This window comes from Anguilla anguilla, chromosome 14, assembly GCF_013347855.1.
Source record: "Anguilla anguilla isolate fAngAng1 chromosome 14, fAngAng1.pri, whole genome shotgun sequence".
Classification (NCBI taxonomy): Eukaryota; Metazoa; Chordata; class Actinopteri; order Anguilliformes; family Anguillidae; genus Anguilla; species Anguilla anguilla.
In genome coordinates this window covers 29,362,791-29,382,313 of record NC_049214.1, presented here as the reverse complement: position 1 = coordinate 29,382,313, position 19,523 = coordinate 29,362,791, and the positions used below count along the sequence as shown (strand labels likewise).

Genomic DNA, 19,523 nt, shown 5'->3' with positions numbered 1-19,523 from the left:
TTTCCGTGCAGCAGGATAATTTCATTCAGTCATTTTCACTCATTCATATTCCTCCATGTGACATCATTTTCCCCCGCTGAGTGGGGATAGCCCACGAGAGTTCGTTTGATAAATTATGATGCAAGACGTATGTATCCTTAATTATAAAATAATAATTATTGTTGTTGTTGTTGTTATTTTTATAATTATTGTTGTTGTTATTTTAATTAGTAGCAGTAGTATATTGTTATATAACAACAACAACCACAATAACAACACATTTTATCAGACTGTTTCAACACATTAACAAAGCGCTGAATGAAATGAATGAATGAAAATGTTGACAGAATATTTATTAATACAATTATCCACACCCATGTTGGGTAAAGTGGTGTTTCGCGCTGAGGTCCAACTCATGCTGACCTTGCCCCTCCCTTCAGACACGCGAGAGACAGTTTGCAAGACTGTCTTGTTCCTGTGTCGTTTCTGTATGTCCGCAGAGTGAGCGCTACTCGCAGGCTGCTTGGAGTCCACCGTGTGGGCATTGAGTAATGGAGGCGTAATCTCAGCGTTACCAGCGTTTTCAGAGTTACCAAGCCCATTGGGATACAGTTGGAGTGTTGTTGTGTGTTGGTATTTTTATTTGTTTTTGATTTATGTACATTCCATCTTTTCGTACCGGAGAGAAGACGTGTACTTCACCATTGCGTTTGCTGGATTTCCGGAGAGATGTGGAGTCTTACAAACATCATTGCCTGCTTTATCCTGCTGTCTAAACCCGCCAATGCACAAAACAAGGTAGGACAGCGCCAATGTGTTTCCTATAATCAGTTCGCAGGCATCAAGTGGTCAAGAACCCGTGTGCTTGAGCATTCCACTGATGAATAGATTTCACTGGAAGAGCGCGCGCTGCACATATTATTGTGATATTTAGAAGTGCAATTCTTTTTAATCTTATTTCTACTTATTTTTTATCTTAATTCAACTATTTCTAATCTTAACGTGAACAGATTCTCACAAGGCTAATATAATTGTAATGCTTGCAAACTCATTGTTGCATTTAATTGTGAATTGACATTAACTGCAAATGACTAAATCGAGGACAGTACGCCTTCTTGCGCGTAAAAATCAATGCATCCATCAGGCCAGCTGTATTAAATTTGTAATCTTGTAAAAAAAGATCATGGAGCCCTTGTCCGAGTCCTGGGGGGGACATGTCTCGTGTTTTAGTATTATTGATCGGAAAACGCGGCTTGAAGGCTGAGCACCGCTAAGCACGAACTGGAGCAGCAGGTGGTCAATCTGTTGAGTAAACAGTGGAACAGAGCGCCGATGGCTGGCGGTGGTCCAGGCCCGGCGCGGGCAATAAAACGGTAGCTGCTATCAATTAACAGGCTTTTAATGCATTTAAACTAAAGTATGTTTACTGCGGTTCTAACGAGTTTATGCGCATTTAATCCAGTCATCACAGGATTCAGGCTACATTTAACATGATCAGCCAGCACATACCATCTTATTGCTTCAGCTTGCTACTGTTTGAAGCTGTAGCTGCATACATGGAAATTATGTTGTTCATATTCTGTGATTTATGCATGGTCCCATGAGGTTTCACGAGTAAAGCAACTTTGAGATCATGAAGCAACACATCAATCAGTCATTTACTTGCACTTACATAGCGTCTTGTAGTTCACCGATAGAGTGCTAATGTAAATTAGAGCGTAGTGTTTTGTGGCAGACAATAAAGATTTGAAAACCTGCTTCTGAAATAAAAAATCGTACAGTCAGCCAGAAATGAACCCGTTCCAGAGCTCGGAGTAACGGAATTTGCCAACACCAGGGATCAGAGTCAGTCGCGGTAAAACGGTTGGCTTCCCTGGAATAAAACGAAAGAAGGAAGAAGAAGAAAAAAGGACGCAGAAATGTCATGCCGATCAGGACCGAGCATTCTGAAGAGGACATGGGTCTCAGGAATGTATCACTAAGCAGAGCACATCACGTGGACGTCCAATTTCCTTTTAAGCTGTTTTCTCACTGTTAACCCTTCGAGGATACTCAAATCTGGCCCTCAAATCCACATCCGGCCCTGGTTTTCTTTCCTTCCAGGGAACTAACGAAGCAATTAGTCCTACTGATTGGCCAGAATGTCTTCACACCTGATTCCCAAGTAAAGGGAGAATGGATCTGGAGCTCTCGGCCCTGGAGGACTGTGATTTGAGTTACAGGGGGGGGAAAAAATGGAATTCTTGGTCGTCAAAACCAATATAAGTGGCCCTACACCACGATGCACAGCTTCCTGCCCCTCATTCCTCATACATAGCATTAACATTACATATCATATGACCTAAAAAGGGTTAGTGGGTCAGAAGGCAGCATAATGGTTAGGGAGCTGGTCATGTGACTTCAAGGTCGTAAGTTCAGTTCCCCGGTGTGTGCTACAGTTGTACGCTTGAGCAAGATACTTCACCTGAATCGCTTCAGTAAGTATCCAGCTGTATGTAAAGAATGAAAGCTATGCAGGTCCCTCTGGATAAGACCATCTGCTTGATGCCAAACATGTAAAAAGGTGGGATTTTGGTTTGGTGTTGCTAGTTGTCACTACTACAAATGCCTTGGTGCTGGGCTTATAATGGCATGACCCTTTTTCCAGAAAGAGATGCTACCTTGCACAGGTGGGCTAGGTCCACAATTGTAATCTTTTGGATGGGATGTATTGTACAAACATTTTACATGCTAATATTGGAAAGACGTCAGTATAGTACAGTACAGCTACTTCACAAGTAGCCCATATTGATATGATGTGCATTTATTTTTCCTTTGCAATGTTCAGTTAACACATGAAAAACACATATATTCATTTAATTCATTCCAGGCATTTGGCAGAAAATCTTATCCAGAGTGAGTTAGAAAGCTCTTGCATTTTATATAGTATCGATTCCATTTATACAGCTGGATATATACTGAAGCAATACAGGCCATGTACCTTGCTCAAGGGTACAACAGCATGGTCTTATCTTGGAATCAAGCCCCATTGGTTACAGGCCCAGCTCTGTAATGTTCATTGAAACCATGTTTTATAGGACAGTAGTTTCTGCACCATTTTATCTCTACACAGGCCTAAGGGACGATGTCAGACATAAATTTATAACTGAAAAGAGAAGACCAATACATCTATTCCAGTTTTGGTTTTTCCTTTGACCAATTCATAACAATTTCAATTTCATCTATTAATTTATTTGACTGGGTCAATCCACATTAATAAAACTTATGTAAATGTACCAGAGTTAGCCAGAGAGGCTAATTTTTATCTGTAGACCCTGGGCTTCATGTCTTTGAGTTGATCTCAGTGTAGTGAAAGCTGCACTCGGTCCAGCCACTAGAGGCAGTGGAGAGCAGAAATCAATCTAATAGTTTTTGAGCACATCTGGCATTGTTAGAAATTTGAAATACCTCCAACTGGAGCCCTACCTACACAAGATCATTACTCATCAGAAGTAACTACCCATTGATATATAGCAAGGCACATCCCTGGAATTTGGGCTGCCTTATCTTACTTTAGTGCCAGTCATTTACCAGATCAGTTCTTTAGTCAGTCAACAGTTTGTAGACTTATTTGGGTGATTATACATTTGTGTTCCCTTCCGTTCGCGTAAATACTGTACGACCTTCCTAGGTACCTTAAGACTGGGTGTCATGAATGCTGACTCACTGCACTGACTTCTGCAATATTACAGCACTCAAGTGTTTTTTCTCCCTTTGGAGAAGTAGCTGTTTCAGCTTCCTCGTCTTCATTTATCTACAGCTCAACTTTTAACTTAACAATGCTCATTTATGTACTTCTGACCACAGTAGCACTCTTTATTTTTTATATATTAATAATCTCTCCCTGTGGATGAGAACACCAGCAGTGTGTGTGTGTGTGTGTGTGACGCATCACAGCAATGTTTCCAGGGTGATGGTCCACCCAATCATGCCTCACCTCTGGCCAGCCACTAGCCACAGTCAACACTTGCAACACTTGTCAGGGTGTGATACCACGTCTTCTGGCATGGCTCCCCTGGCTGGGAAGGTTAAGGATAATATTAGTGCTGTTTGCACAGCTGTGAGGTCACGGTTGCCCTCCCCTTCGTGGACCCCGCCCAGCCACCCCCTGCACTGGACCCGCACAGTTTTTGGCAGAGGTTAAGAGGCTGGAAATGAAACTAAACACCTGTAATGTTTTGCCTGGAGTTGCTTGGGGGGCTCAAAAACAATTCCCACAGCTTCAGTCTTCTGTTGTCCCTTTCATCTATTGTCATGCAAGAGAAAGACCCTCTTAAAATACACATATGGTTCCGATTAAAACTTTTTCTTTTTTTTACTGCTTTCACACTCTTTCTTTTGGTCGCTTTCCCTTACCTTTCCTGAATTTCTCGAATCTCTCTGCTTTTTCACTTTCTCTGTTACTACCTCATGTTCTCTCCCTCTTCCTCTCTTGCACTCTTCCTTTCTCTCCCTCCTTCTCTCCCTCTCTCTCTGTCTGTCTTCTTGCACTGTACCTGTCTCACTCTGCATATGCACTGACACAGCCTTTGCAGGACAGTCTCCAAATGTGGCATCAGCTGGCATTACTAAACCCCCTCTCCCCTGTGATGTTCTGCTTGTTGAGACCCAACGGAACCTGTTTTGTTTTGTCAGGTCATCACTGACTCTGTGTGCCAGTACTGTACTTCCCTGTGCATTGGGGGGGGGGGGGGGGGGGGGCAGGGGTTACCAGTCCTCATGAACAGTTCTAAAGGAGCTCAGAGGCTCCTTTACCAACCCGGGCTGTGCTGGAGAGCAAGCAGGCTGACTGGGGCTGGATGGTCAGCTGTATCTGATGACATCAGAACACCACAGGCCTTACAGAGCTCTGGCAGCTAGCTGTTGGGACCTTGCCTGGACTAAGGGCTGTGGCTGTGGGAGGAGCCTACTTCTCCACAAACCACTGATTGGATCAAAGCCCTTAGGATCAGCCACCCTGCGGAGACAGCTCATCACAGCAGGAGTCTGTTCGCTGGCTCACTGTCAGCAAACGGAGGGGGTGTGGTTTAGTGATGCCTGAGAGCCTGGCTGAGCTCACAGACACGCATTCCCTCAGAGAGCTGGGGAGGTTTTTGGGCAGATGTGCAGGGGGCACTGCCAGCACCACGTGTAGTAGGAAAAAGAAACAGGTGCCTGGGGAGGGGGAAGCCTCCCCCTGTCACTCCAGTAAAGATGGCAGTCGCACTTGGGGAGTGGCAGGAAGGGGCGGGGGAGGCTGCAGTCTGTCAGATCTCCAGTACTGGAGAGTTTTCGGGGAGAGGAAGGAACTTCGTGCAGTCTGTGCAAAGTTCAGGTGTATGAGAGAGCGGCAGGATGTAAGAGAACATCACCGGAAGGAGGAAATGGGAGATGAGATGTTGGGGTACAGCTGGAGGGTGCTTTATTAGCTCCCAATACCAAAGAGGACAGGACCAGAGACTTATAGTGGAAGATCTACATGTTGACTACAGAAGGATGAAATGTGTGTTTTGTCCATTGAAAAAGTTTCATTTGCAGCTGGGTGTGCTGTTTCCTTTTGGGGAGTGTGTGTTGGTAGAGTTTTCAGCAGTGGTACAAACTGGTTTTGCTGAACGATCTGTACAGACAGACAGAACTGGCCACATGGACAACATGTAGGATTAAGCCTAGGCAATGCGGGTCCACGGATGTGCATTTGATTTTAGGTGGTCTGTGTGCGCCTTAGGCTGGAATTGAAGTATTACAAAATACTAAACGATGTGGCAATGATTAAAAGGATGTGGTGTTCTGGGGGGGAGCTCTTTGTGTGGCAGATGGAAAAAGAAATGGGGACGTGTTTATAGTTTATATTGAGTGCTGTGTTGTGGGTTTTATGCTTCACTTTTTCTGTAGGTGGGGGAGGGGGGCTCTGAGGGGAGTCAGCGTGGTATATTGCACAATGTTTGGTTTTACGTGGTGTGGAGGTTTTTTATCTGTTCAATAAAGGACTATAAAAAGAGAGAGTTTGCTCTCTGCGTCTCCCTCTGTCTCTTTTTCAGTTCCTTCAGGGTCAGTGAGTACTTAAAGCATCACTCTTTCTTGTCTGATAGGTTCTGTCTGTATTTTGTTTGATTTTCTATTGTGGTAATATAACTATATGTCTCTACCAGCTCTGGCAATAGGTGCACCACACAGTAGTGAAATCAGGTGTCGTAGTGCTGGACTAAAACAGAAACATGCACGCACACTCACCCTTTTTGGATTATATTGGACACCCCAGGCCTAGATGGAGTGGCAGGTGCAGATTTGGCGATGAGGCATTTTCCTGAGATCTCAGCACTTGTATTTGATGATTCCCTGAGATGTATCTAATCTGGGTAATATAATGGAAATTACTACCCTGGCCAATGGGAGTTTGCTGGTGGCTTTAATCACTAGCTGCCCTGGTGCATTTGCCACTTTTACGAAATGAGGTCAGGTCGTTTGTACCTGTGTGGAGAAGGATGTATTGTACATCCTGTAATTTTATTTCTGTGTTGTGGGGCACCAGAGTTTCAGAATTTATCTGCAAGGATGAGGCACTTTAGAGTAATGTACTTCCTTCACACAGAATTATGATCTGTGCACTGATCGGATGAACATCTGTTGTTTTTGTGCTCAAAAGCATCTTCTGAGTGGTGGGTGCTGCTATGTGTTAGCACTGGGAGATCAATGTGTATGTGTGTAAGAGCTGGTGGGATCAGGGTGAGTATTAGTGCTGGGGAAGGCCGTGTGTGAGTATATATGGCCAAGCTATTCCTTAAGAAACTGATTCTGGATCATAATCCTCATTCTACTAAAATTTGGCCAGATTGGGGTAGAAAGAGCTGATCCTGGAGCAGCCATGTTCTTCTGGGGCAACATTTTAATGCTGCTTTATCAACACTTGCAGCAGCATGTGTGAAACAGCCTTCTGTGTAGCTTTTATGGACCCTGGAATTTGGGGAAATCTTGTTAAAACTCTGAATGGGTTACAGGGATATGTTTGGAAACCCTGTTTAACACACAGTAGGTATTTTATCCAAGTGAACTGGTTGTGATATATAATAAATGTTCTAACAGATTTAGAAGGCATTTTATTTCCCATGGAGTTTCATTGCGCAAATCATAAATAATAACATTTTGCAGAATTTTGGAACAGTCGGGGCCTCGAAACAATCAGTGTTTTGTAACATTTTGCTGCAATAGCCCGGTTGTTTTTGTCAACGGGAACATGAGCGGTGGGTGTGGACATGCTGGCAGTGCCAGGGCTGCCAGTGCCAGCATATTGCATTCAGGTCTCACCCAGGCCCAAAGTGGAATGTCAAACTCTGGCAAAGATTCGGCAGACTTCAGAGGCAGCCGGGGTTGGTTCCGGTAATTTCAGCCAAACTAGATCCATGACACTGTAGCAGGGACAATCTGTGGGAGACAACAGAATGTTCTTTACTTAACATTCTACAGTACTGGCAATTGAAAGCAATGGAGTTCTAGAACACTGACGCTGAGTTTTGAAAAAGTATTCCAAAAACTACTAAAAAAAAACAATTCAAAGGGTTAATATTGTACATTATAACTTGTATTATTTTTCATATGGCTCATACCATGTATTAGTGCTAATATGATTATTGATATGATTATTAACATGGTGCAGTCATGGCATCCATTTTGGACTGGCCTAACGAGGCTGTTGTGTGGATCTGGGTCGGAGCAGTGCCTCGACGTTCGCCCCACCCCTTCACAAAACAAACCCTTCCCACGGCTGCATTTTCAGTCCATGTGAGGAGTGAGATGGCTGCCAGAAAACCAGACTATAACTCACGGTAAAGTGGCCATATCGGCAAATCTGATGGTTTAGGTGCTTAAGACCCCAACGCACAACATCTCTCTCATCTCCTTCACAGGGGAATGTGAATGTGGTGTAGGAGAGATGAGAAATGTACACAGACACACACACAGACACATACACATGCACACAGGCTTGCACACACAGACACAGGCACACACACACACGTGCGCACACACACACACACTGTTTCAGCAGGATCATGAGCTGCCACTGCATGTACCCTTCTCATGTGAAACTGCAGAAACTAAGCAACGATGCCACTTCTCAGGGCTTGCTCAGTCCTGGGAAAACTATGTTTCTTCTGGAGGACGTGTTCTTCCCTCTGAGGCAGTTATAAATCCAGTGACCCAGCACAGTCATGGGGCACCATACTGTACTGTAGAGCACACCATCCTTTTATTGGATGACAGGTTAAACTGAGGTCCTGCCTCACCTGTGGTCACGAAAGACCGCATGGTACTTTTCAAGAGTCGGGATGTTAACCTCAGTGTCCTGGTCAAATTCCCTCAAAAACCGCCTCTCTTCATCTGACCGGCTTATCAACCGTAACATCAGAACCCGGTCTGAGAGTGACCCGGGAACGTATTTAACATGGGAACCTGTTCTTCACATGCCGGACAGGTCGCAGGCCTGCCTCGTGTCTGTCGTTGCCTGCGGTTTGATTTGCAGGCTGGAGGACTGTGACCTCATGCGAGTGTCAGTGATTTGATCTCTCCCAGCGGGCTTTAATCCCTTTCATGTGAGCCGGTCTTCAGACGGAGATGTGCCTGTGGCTAATGGGTTACGATCTCTTTCAGCGTTCTGCTCTCTCGTATCCGAACCGCATTCCTGCGCGTGTGTGTGTGTGTGTGTGTGTGTGTTTGTGTGTGTGTGTGAGAGAGAGAGCGATAAACAGAGTGCAATGTATTTGTCTGTACACCTTCCAGCAAATACTATAGTCATTCTGACACTGCTGTGGTATTTGTGCTGAATAAATCTTTAGAGCAGTTTTATTTCAGTCTGATTTTTATCTGATTTAGGATCATCCAACTCTCCCGAACCAGTTGTAAATACTAATCACAGTTAAATAAATAATGAACAAGATGGTTTCCGTGAGTTGTGTATCTTGATCACAAGAACTTTGTTGGGGTGCAGCAGTAAAACTTGCGATTTAAACAGTTTCCTCTTTCTTTCCCCCTTTTCCTCTCTTTCCTTCACTCCATATCAGTCTGTCATACCTCCACTCCTTTTGACTTTTTCTCCTTCCCTTTCTGTAATCTATTTAGCCACAATCATTTTTGTGATCTGATACTGTACCTAAGATGCATAAACACCACCATTCACACTGAAGACCGTCTCCCTGCATGCAACGTTTCGCTGCGGTCTGACCTGAGAGTGAACTGGTGCTGGGCACACAGCGCATTAGTTAACGGAGCCAGAAGTAATTGGTGGAAACATAAACACACCCCGACCCTTCAGGAATGGAACTGATCAGCCCCCTGCTGTGGAACTTCTGGAACAAGAAGCTACAGTTAGTGAACTTGGTTTCGGCTAAAACTCCAGCGATCTGATTGGTTCTAGCAAGTTTTAGTCAGTGTTACGTTTTACTCAGAATTGCCCACCACGGATGTAGCCTTAACCTGGGTAACAGCAATGGACAGTGGCCATTTTGTGCCAGAATGCTGGCAGGTACACATCATCTGAGACAGGGATGAGGGAGTTACTAGCCTCTCAGTTCCTCTCTCTCTCTCTCTCTCTGGCTCGGGGGCGTGCAGGTGTTCGGGGAGGCGGAGCCGGTGCGGATGACGTCAGAGGGCTCGGACTGCCGGTGCAAGTGCATCATGCGGCCGCTGACGCGGGACGCCTGCGCGCGTCTGCGCAGCGGGAGCGTGCGCGTGGAGGACTTCTACACCGTGGAGACGGTCAGCGCCGGCTCCGACTGCAAGTGCTCCTGCACCGCGCCGCCCTCCTCCCTCAACCCCTGCGAGAACGAGTGGAAGATGGAGAAGCTGCGCAAACAGGCACCCGAGCTGATGAAGGTGACCGCCTGCCCTCACTCACCTTAATTAAACTTAATTTAACACCCACTCTTAATTAGATACTGAACCCCCAATCTTAGTATAGTCAAACAATAACCCGTCTCTTAATTATATAATAAACCCCCACTCTTAGCATAATCAAACAATAACCCCCACTCTTATAGAGTGAACCCAACTCTATTGTTAGTTTTTTTGGTTTAATGTTACCTGTTGGCCTCACCTGACCGGCTGACCTGCTTCTCCCTGCAGCTCCAGACGATGATCGACCTACTGGAGGGCACTCTGTACAGCATGGACATGATGAAGGTGCACTCCTACATCAGCAAGGTGGCCTCTCAGATAAACACCCTGGAGGAGGTGAGACACACACCTGGGTAGAGAGGGGTGAGCGAGGGAAGGTAGGAGGGGGTCAAGTGAGGCGGAGGGAGCAAGAGGGAGAAGGAGGGAGAGGGAGAGAGAGGGAGGGAGAAGGAGGATAGCGAGATGGTGTAAAAGACCATTTTCCAGTAAAGAGTGCAGAGCAAATTATTTTCACTCTACCGCCCTCTCTACACCCCCCCCCCCTCCCAAGTCCATTAAGGTTAACCTAACCAGGGAGAACGACTTTGTGAGGGACAGCGTCACCAGCCTGACCGATCAGCTGAAGAGATATGAGAACTACTCTGACATCATGGTCAGCATAAAGAAGGAGATATCCAACCTCGGCCTGCAGCTCTTACAGAAGGATGGCTCACCATTGGATAACAAACTCCAGGTAAGCGTGCCATTGGTTTGACAGACCAGCTGGGTCATTTTCTTGTCCTGGTAGGCTTCAGTCTCTGCTGGGTGGAAGGTACTGAATTCAAGTAAATTAATTTGCTAAAGAGTACACACATTGCTTCCAAAGCCTAAATTGGCTGCTGATTGACAGGGAACCACAAAAACCTGCAGGCACTGTAGCCCTCCACTCTTGCTATCGATTGTTCTCCCATCTAAATGTACAATAGGAAGAATATAGCCAATAATCATCATCATCAGCATCATCATCAAAATTAGAATACTCAATACTATTACCACTACTACCAGTAATATTAATAACATTGCTAATGATAATAATATTTATTACTAGTATTCTAATTTTGAGAGGAAAAAACAATGACCTAAAACTGTTTCCCATGTTGCCAGGAAACAGCCACAGAGGGAAAGACGAAGGACGCCGCCAAGTTTCCCGCCAAAATCGCTTCGGGATCCAAGCCGCCCAAGGAGAGGCCGGCCAGGTCCAGGAAGGAGGGCGGCAAGGCCGGGAAATCCGCCAAGGGGGCGGGGCATCAGCCCGCGGTTGTCAGGGGAATCACGTACTACAAGGCCGAGGAGGCGGAGCAAGGCGGGAACAGCAGAGGTGAAGGGGCAGTGTGAGGCGGGGCCAGTGACAGACTAGAGCTCCAGAGACGTGCTGTCATCAGTCAATCACTCAGTCAGTCGAACAGCCGCTGACCGTACACAGCAGGAGAAAGGTTCAGACGTGTTTCTGAAGCCGACATTAGTTGCCATGCTGCACGTATATCAGATCTTTCACCAGGGTTCAGATGGCTGTGAGCAGTACAGTATAAATACAGCACACAGCTACAACGCCTGTTGCATGACTGTCAGATTTCTTTAGCAGTGACGCAGGTCCACACTTTCTAGCATAGACCTCCGGTCTCTATGAGGTGCGGGACCCCTGTGGCACTGAAGACCAATCTCATGCTCGCACGCCCAAAAATCTAAAATCTCACGCTTTTCAATGAAAGTGGCTGAGCTGCTCTTTTTTATAGCGGCTTAGATGCACATCTGATATATTTTAAAACCAAAACACGGTCAATTTTTGAACACTTTTATCCATCAGTTATCTCATGCATTTGGATTTAACACACTTGAGATCCGTGCCCTAGGACTGATCCAGGAGCAGCTGCACCTGAGCCTCTCAGCTATTCCTGATTTTTATATTGACTTTTTCACATATTGCATTATTTAGGTTTCACTCTCCACAGAAACCTTACCACTCATACCGTAATAACAAACTCCATGACCATTAACCTAACAAAAATAATTAATTCATTAAAAGTCAAAGTATCCAAACATTTAAAGAGACAAAGGCGCAGGTGGAGGACAGGTCACTGCTCTGTATTTTTTGTATTGTGTTACATTTTTATTCATTTATTTATTTTGAACTCTGAATCCACAAATGAGATATCCCACAACTGGAATCCAGGAAAGCGCCCCCTGGGGGGGGGGGGGGGGGATCTGCGTTCCACATTGTGAGACCCTCCCCTTAACCCAAGCAAACCCCCCCCCCCCCACCCCCTTTCTCCACCAGCCCCTTAAGAAAATACACAGGAAGAGTACTCTCATCATACATGCCAACACAAACAAAATGGAACGCAAATACATACATGGTCACAATCCTTTCTAGAAATTTGGTTTGTTGTTTAGTGGCAATCAGCCAATATAAACTTTTATCTTATACCTAAATAAATGTTTATAACATTGAATACACGTATATAAACCGTACATTACATTACATTACACACATAGATTTCCATATATGATTGATTATGAAGTTATATTGCTTTAAACCAGAACTTAAACAGATACAGTTACAGTAAATATTTACCTAAACAGTTTCAGTCACATGGATGCGTATTCACAAAAACACACACTCACCATCACAAATGTGTAAACACACACACACACACACACACACACACAGTGCCCATCCACACACACAGCAGCTCAAGCACACACACACGCACACATGCACACGCATCCTTGCTTCCACGCATACACAGACGTATTCATACACTCTCTCTCTCTCGCACACACACACACAGACATATTCACACGCTCTCTCTCGCACATGCACGCACACACACACACAGACATATTCACACTCTCTCTCTCGCACATGCACGCACACACACACAGACATATTCACACTCTCTCTCTCGCACACACACACACACACAGAGACATATTCACACTCTCTCTCTCTCTCTCTCTCTCTCTCTCGCATACGCACACACACACACACACACACAGACATATTCACACTCTCTCTCTCACACACACACACGCACACGCGCACGAGCACGCGCAGGGGCCATTTTCCCCCGGAATGACCCATTGTTCACGCTTACGGCCGGTGGGTGGGGTAGAGGTGGGCTCAGACACCAAGTTTGTACCATGTGATGTTATTAATGAATCGTTAATGACAGTAAAGACCATAAGCAGACATGATTTTGATCAGCGCTGCTGACGAGCTGCATAATTCATGTGTGCGCGTGACGGGGTGTGTTTGAGCGGTTCTGTGTCACTCAGCAGTCGCTTCTGCGAGGCTGACCGCGGAAGAGCGCGTGAGATCTGGAATGTTCCGGGTTTCTGAGCTATTACCGCGATTAAATCAACCACATCGCTGATTCGCTGTTCGGTGGTTTCAAATGAAGGAAATAACCGTGCCGTTAAAATGCATCAGATTCAGGATTCCTAGATCAGGATCAGTTTTGCGTTCTAACTCACGGTGGATAAGGTTAGGTTGTGGACAGGAGAAAACTGATCCTGGATCAGCTCTCCTGCTCTCAGAGGCTTTATGAATACAGGCCGTGTTCTGCAGTCCGTGTTTTACCAACGCACCTCCTCACCGTCCCCTTTCCTCAGAGAACCCTGCCAAACCCAACGCCATCGACGCCAACGCCTACAAGGACAAGCCTCCTGGGGACACACCCCTGGGGTCTGACCCCAGCCTGGAGGCTACCACAACCGCCCCCACGACCACGACCACGACCACCACAACCACAACCACGCCCACCACCACAACTACCACTACAGCAACAACCACTACTGGTATATACCTCTGTTTTTTTTTTATTTAGTGTTTTTTTTTTTATTGTTTAACTCCTGAAAAGGCTTCATGCATGGAATGTACTATATTATACACCACATGGCCAAAAGTATGTGGACACCTGACATCCAACATCTCATCCTAAATTATGGGAATTAATATGAAGTTGGTCCACCCTTTGCTGTTATAACAACCTCCACTCTTCTGGGATGGCTTTTTACGAGGTGTTGGAGTGTTGCTGCAGGGATTTGCTTCCATTCAGACAGAAGATCATTAGTGAGGTCGGGCACTGATTGGGCGATTAGGCCTGGCTTGCAGTTGGTTATCCAATTGATCCCGAAGGTGTTTTAGGGCATTGAGGGCAGGTCTGTATAGGTCCTATTAATAATATTGTTAATATTATCATTATTATTACTGTTGTTTTTTTTTTATTTTCTGTAGCCAGCAAGACATTAGCCCCAACCATTATGCTAGTGCTGGACAACTCTGACAACAGCAGCCAGTCCCTCTCCAACCGAGCAGGTACCCGTTTACCAAATCCGCATTCTTTTTCCTTTCCCCTTTTTCTCACAATTTGGAATCGCCACCTTTGGTAAATATATAAATAAAGTTGTACTTGAATTCAGCTGGCAGTTTCATAAAGGACAATCCTGTACATTTTTCATTTACTTCAATCTAGCCAGTTTACTCCTTACAGCCTTTGAGATGGATGAAAAAAATCTATCAATCATTTATTTGTTAGAGAGTGGTCCGTTTGGAAGCAGTATGCAGATTAGCTGCATTTAAAGGCTTGAGGAGCTAGCAGTTCAATTTCTCAGAGAAAGATTTGTAGAAATGAATAAACGAACACCAGCTAACAGCCCATAATCTATAATATACTGAGTATTTGCTCAGTATATTATAGATTATAATCTACAGCGCAGAGCTCATCATACCAACCAATTTGGCAGCTTTTTTGAGTTAAGATAGATGGTTGCACCATTTTGTTACTTCTTTGTAGTTCACTCACACCCCACTACACAATACACTGGATCTTAAGGTTCCCCCACTTCCCAAATCCCAATTGTCTGAGATATTAAGAAATTTGTGAGAAGGCTTAGTAATGTCATGTGAAATGGTAGTATTCTCTTTCTGCCAATATCAGATGAAAACATTTAAAATGCACACTAACAAGATGCAGACCTAACAGAAACAAGAAACAGATTTAAACTGAGCTCCCATAATCTTGTTAACTCTAGAAATGTGTTTACTATGTTTACATAAAAGGTTTTGCAAAATCAAGATGCCGTTTTCCGAAATGATAAACAAGCTCACTGTCCATTTCCTTTCTCTCTGTCACACCACAAGTTATCTTTTTTATCTAGTAATTTCTTATTCATCACTCCCCTGCGTTGAGCATGTGTGCATGAGACACCTCTGCAGGGCTAAATTGCTCACAGTTGTTCATCTGTGAAGCAGCTTCCTACAGAGTTAGAAGTGAGAGTCCAGCCAGAGATTCTGTGACCTCTCTAGGTACTCAGCTCCCGGCATTCCATCTATATACTTATTAACTACTATCAGTGATTCTGGGAGGTAACAGGAGTTTCTGGTGCGATGCCTCAAATTAGACAGAACTTTCATTGTTAAGAGCTGAGTATCTGGTAAGTCTATAGAATCTGTGGCAGGTCCCACCCCCGAGCGTGCGACTGGTCCGTCCCGCCGGGCGGTAACGGGACGTCCCGTCGCCTGTTCCCCGCAGAGAAAGACCCGGACTGCGAGGGAACGATAGCCTCGGTGGACAAGCCGAAGAAGCAGCACAGCTACGGGCGCAACGAGGGCGCCTGGATGAAGGACCCCATCGGCAGTGACTCCAAGATCTACGTCACCAACTATTACTATGGCAACAACCTGGTGGAGTTCCGGAACCTGTACAATTTCAAGCAGGGTGGGACACATTGTTTTTTTTTAATTTTATTATTATTATTATTATTATTATTATTATTATTTATCTTATGCCTATTTTAATCCATTCTCTCACACTTATGTCATATTTCGGGCCTGAGCCAGGGCTGCAGTGCCTTCCCTTCAGCAGAGCCCCGTCAAACATGCACTGCCAGCATCTGCTCCTTTACTGTCCACCAACATTAACACACAGCCCCCCCTGCCAAAAATACTGCCCCTGATCTTCGCATGCATCACATCAGCTCTAACTGTAACCCCACTGTCCAGCTTCAATTGCATTTACCTGTAGGATAATTAGGATGGAAACAACCGTCAGGTTTATAAAATGACTCAATTTAACCTGGAATGTGGATTTCAATATTTTCACCGCATGTGAAAATGTTTGGTTTTTGCTTTGTTCTGAGAATTTTTTATTTATTTATTCTTTTACAATGACAGAGCAGTGAAATCCGGGGGTGAGTGTAGCAGGGGTGTGGGGGGGGGGGGCAGAGCCATTGTGAAGCTATACTACATAAACAGTCCACCATTCTTCTCTTTCTTTGGAGAATTTATGAGACAGTTCCCTTCCTTTCTAAACAGGACTGATTTGAATTAAATGCATTAACATTGTGTGTGTGTGTGTGTGTGTGTGTGTGTGTGTGTGTGTATGCTGGCGTGTCTGTGTGTGTGTCTGCGAGTGAGTCGGTGTTGAAACACAGTTCTGAGCGCTGGACAGGACTGCTTTCCCCTGCTGAGCTGGGCAGGGGATTAGCCCACAATGGAGAAGAGGAAACGTCTCTTAGCGCTCATACAGGGGGGATAGTTTCCCCTCTCACACGCTTTCCTGATCCAGGCAGAGCAGGCAGCGCATTAATCACCCTCTCTCCTCTCGTCTTATTTTATTATGCAGTCGCTTCAGTCACCCTTATCTAGAGTAACTCACACTGCTTCCTCTTCCCCTTGCCTCCATTCTCTTTCTTTTCTTTCTCTCTCACACACACACTCACTCTCGCTTTCCTTCCCTCTCTCTCCCTCCCTCCCTCCCTCCTCCCCTCTCTCTCCCTCCCTCCCTCCCTCCTTCCACCCTACCTCTCTCCCTCCCCCCCCTCCCCCTCCCTCTCTGTCCCTCCCTCCCCCCCCCTCTCCCTCCCTCTCTCTCCCTCCCTCCCTCCCTCCACCCCCCCCCCCACCTCTCTCTCTCTCTCTCTCTCCAGGTCGATGGAGTAACCTGTACAAGCTCCCGTATAACTGGATCGGCACGGGTCACGTGGTCTACGGCGGCGCCTTCTACTACAACCGGGCCTTCACCAGGAACATCATCAAGTACGACCTGCGGCAGCGCTACGTGGCGGCCTGGGCGCAGCTGCCCGACGTGGTCTACGAGGACGCCGCGCCCTGGAAGTGGAGGGGCCACTCCGACGTGGACTTCGCCGTGGACGAGAGCGGCCTGTGGGTGGTCTATCCCTCGCTGGACTACGACTACGGCCAGGGCGAGGCCGTCGTGGTGAGCCGGCTGGACCCCGGCGACCTGTCGCTAAGGAAGGAGACCACCTGGCGCACCGGCCTGCGCCGCAACGCCTACGGCAACTGCTTCATCGTGTGCGGCGTGCTGTACGCCGTGGACGCGCACGACCGGCGGGAGGCCGAGGTCTCCTACGCCTACGACACGCACACGGGCGCCGAGGCCACGCCCCTCCTGCCCTTCCTCAACGAATACTCCTTCAGCACCCAGATCGACTACAACCCCAAAGAGAAGGTGCTGTACGCCTGGGACAACGGCCACCAGCTCACCTACGGCATCCAGTTCGTGGGTCACCATTAACGCCACTGTGAAACAGACCACCGGCTAAACTGATTAAAGCTCCAGTCGACAGCTCCATCCATCTGCATTCTCTCTCCACGAGCACATTCGTAAAGAATTTTTAAAAAAGGAAAATCAGTTGTTAGCTGACATTATTTTGCTATTTTTCAAAAAAGAAAAAAAACAAAAACATTTTTGTCATTGATGTTTTTCTTGTGTTTTTGTTCCTTTGGAGATGGGTAGAGTGTGAGCTGCTGTGGTCCGGTAGTTAAAGTCCCTTTCCTCTAAAGGAGACGACATCGCTTTCTAAAATCGTCACACACAGAAAAATCATATGCTTTTGTTCTCATTTACTCTGAACAAAAGGACTATGTGGACATTTCCACACACAAACCTGTCTGTGATGGGGGAGATTCAAATCGAATGGTGTTCAAATTACAGTTAAACAAAGTTCCAGGAGCATATATACATATATTTTTATCTGTTGGTTCTTATTTTTAAAATAACATTTTAAATATATTTTACATTTGTAATAGTTTACTACTCTTTGGGACTAACGAGTAGTAAACTATACTACCTTTTCAGAAATAATAAATATGAAAACATTTTATTTCTTCAGCACAGTAAGAAATACTACCAATTTTTATTTTCAGATTTTCTTGCAATGTAATTATGTAAATGAAAGTTCTCTTGTAAATAGTTTAACATGTTCCTTGTGGGTTTGAAAATAAAGTAAACAGCACCTCTGGTAATTATCCGCTGGCTATCAAATGATGAGGGGTGAACTCTAGTCTCCTAGAGCCGCAGTATCTGCTGGTTTCTGCTCTTAAGACTAAACTGAGTCACTGCTTGGCTTAAGACTCCACACATCCTGTTTCCAAAGCCTAAAATGGCTGATGACTGAAAGGAAACCCCAACAGAACCCAACAGAAGTTTGAAATGCTTCATTTTCTTCAGAAAGCAACTGGCAAGAGCATTACGTTTTATTTAAGCAGTGCCTGATCACTCGATATAATTGGAAATCTGTGTTCCATTAAATCCTGGAAAAAAAACTTGCAAAAGCAACCTCAGCCAGCGAACGCAGTGTCCACTGGCTGCTGTTAATGGGCAGGACGGTGGGAGGCCAGCGGGGAGATCGGGGGAGGCAGTGGAGCTGCGGATCAGCTGCTAAAAGAACGCGCTGTAGGCGGTGAACGACCCTGCCGCTGGCGGACCAACGGCTCCCGCCGTTGTCAGGTGTTTACGCTCTCTGTTCTCCCGCACAAACAGCCGTATCAAACGGAAGCGCGGATTTCATACTTACACCGTGTAACCTGAAAAGTCTGGGGGTTTTTTTTAAGTTTTTTGTTGAGGGTAGGAGGGCGTTTCCATCAAGTTGTGCGCAAAGAGCAAAATAAAAGCGTGAAAGAGGCGGTGCTGTGTTTGTCTGAGATGTTCAGTGACTCTTGAACACGTTCAGCTGTCTCACTCAGTTCAGTCTGGCACACACCACACAGCTCAGCTCAGCCCAGCCCAGCTCAGCTCAGCCCAGCTCAGCCCAGCCCTGCCCAGCCCAGCCCAGCCCAGCCCAGCTCAGCCCAGCCCAGCTCAGCTCAGCTAAGCCCAGCTCAGCCCAGCCCTGCCCAGCCCAGCCCAGCCCAGCCCAGCCCAGCTCAGCTCAGCCCAGCCCAGCCCAGCCCAGCCCAGCCCAGCCCAGCCCAGCTCAGCTCAGCTCAGCCCAGCTCAGCCCAGCCCTGCCCAGCCCAGCCCAGCCCAGCTCAGCTCAGCTCAGCTCAGCCCAGCTCAGCCCAGCCCTGCCCAGCCCAGCTCAGCCCAGCCCAGCCCAGCCCAGCCCAGCCCAGCCCAGCCCAGCTCAGCTCAGCTCAGCCCAGCCCAGCCCAGCCCAGCCCAGCTCAGCCCAGCTCAGCTCAGCTCAGCCCAGCTCAGCCCAGCTCAGCCCAGCCCTGCCCAGCCCAGCCCAGCCCAGCCCAGCCCAGCCCAGCCCAGCTCGGCTGAAAGAGGTCCAAAAGACCCCTGAAGCCTGACGGGCCAACGCTTCTAGCAGCCAGCAGCAGAAACATTTGCCCGAAGTATCATCGAACAAAA

The 19,523-nt window shown here is 46.4% G+C and overlaps 1 protein-coding gene across 1 annotated transcript; it reads left to right on the top strand.

The window, feature by feature from the left end:
* Positions 1–475: 475 nt before the first annotated feature.
* Positions 476–18,850, top strand: LOC118213030 (olfactomedin-like protein 2A). The gene is made up of 9 exons (XM_035391624.1): positions 476–777; positions 9,598–9,861; positions 10,111–10,218; positions 10,433–10,615; positions 11,026–11,239; positions 13,471–13,719; positions 14,159–14,239; positions 15,456–15,641; positions 16,852–18,850. Exons 1-9 carry the CDS (start codon positions 709–711, stop codon positions 17,457–17,459), a joined length of 1,962 nt encoding a protein of 653 aa, XP_035247515.1. The 5' UTR covers positions 476–708; the 3' UTR covers positions 17,460–18,850.
* Positions 18,851–19,523: the final 673 nt, after the last annotated feature.

What these genes read in the sequence shown, in the direction of transcription:
- LOC118213030 (XM_035391624.1), top strand. Translation starts at nt 709, where the DNA reads ATGTGGAGTCTTACAAACATCATTGCCTGCTTTATCCTGCTGTCTAAA. An exon ending in CATTGGATAACAAACTCCAG is followed by an intron (nt 10,616 to 11,025) that starts GTAAGCGTGCCA and finishes CCATGTTGCCAG; the next exon opens with GAAACAGCCACAGAGGGAAA. An exon ending in CCTGTACAATTTCAAGCAGG is followed by an intron (nt 15,642 to 16,851) that starts GTGGGACACATT and finishes CTCTCTCTCCAG; the next exon opens with GTCGATGGAGTAACCTGTAC.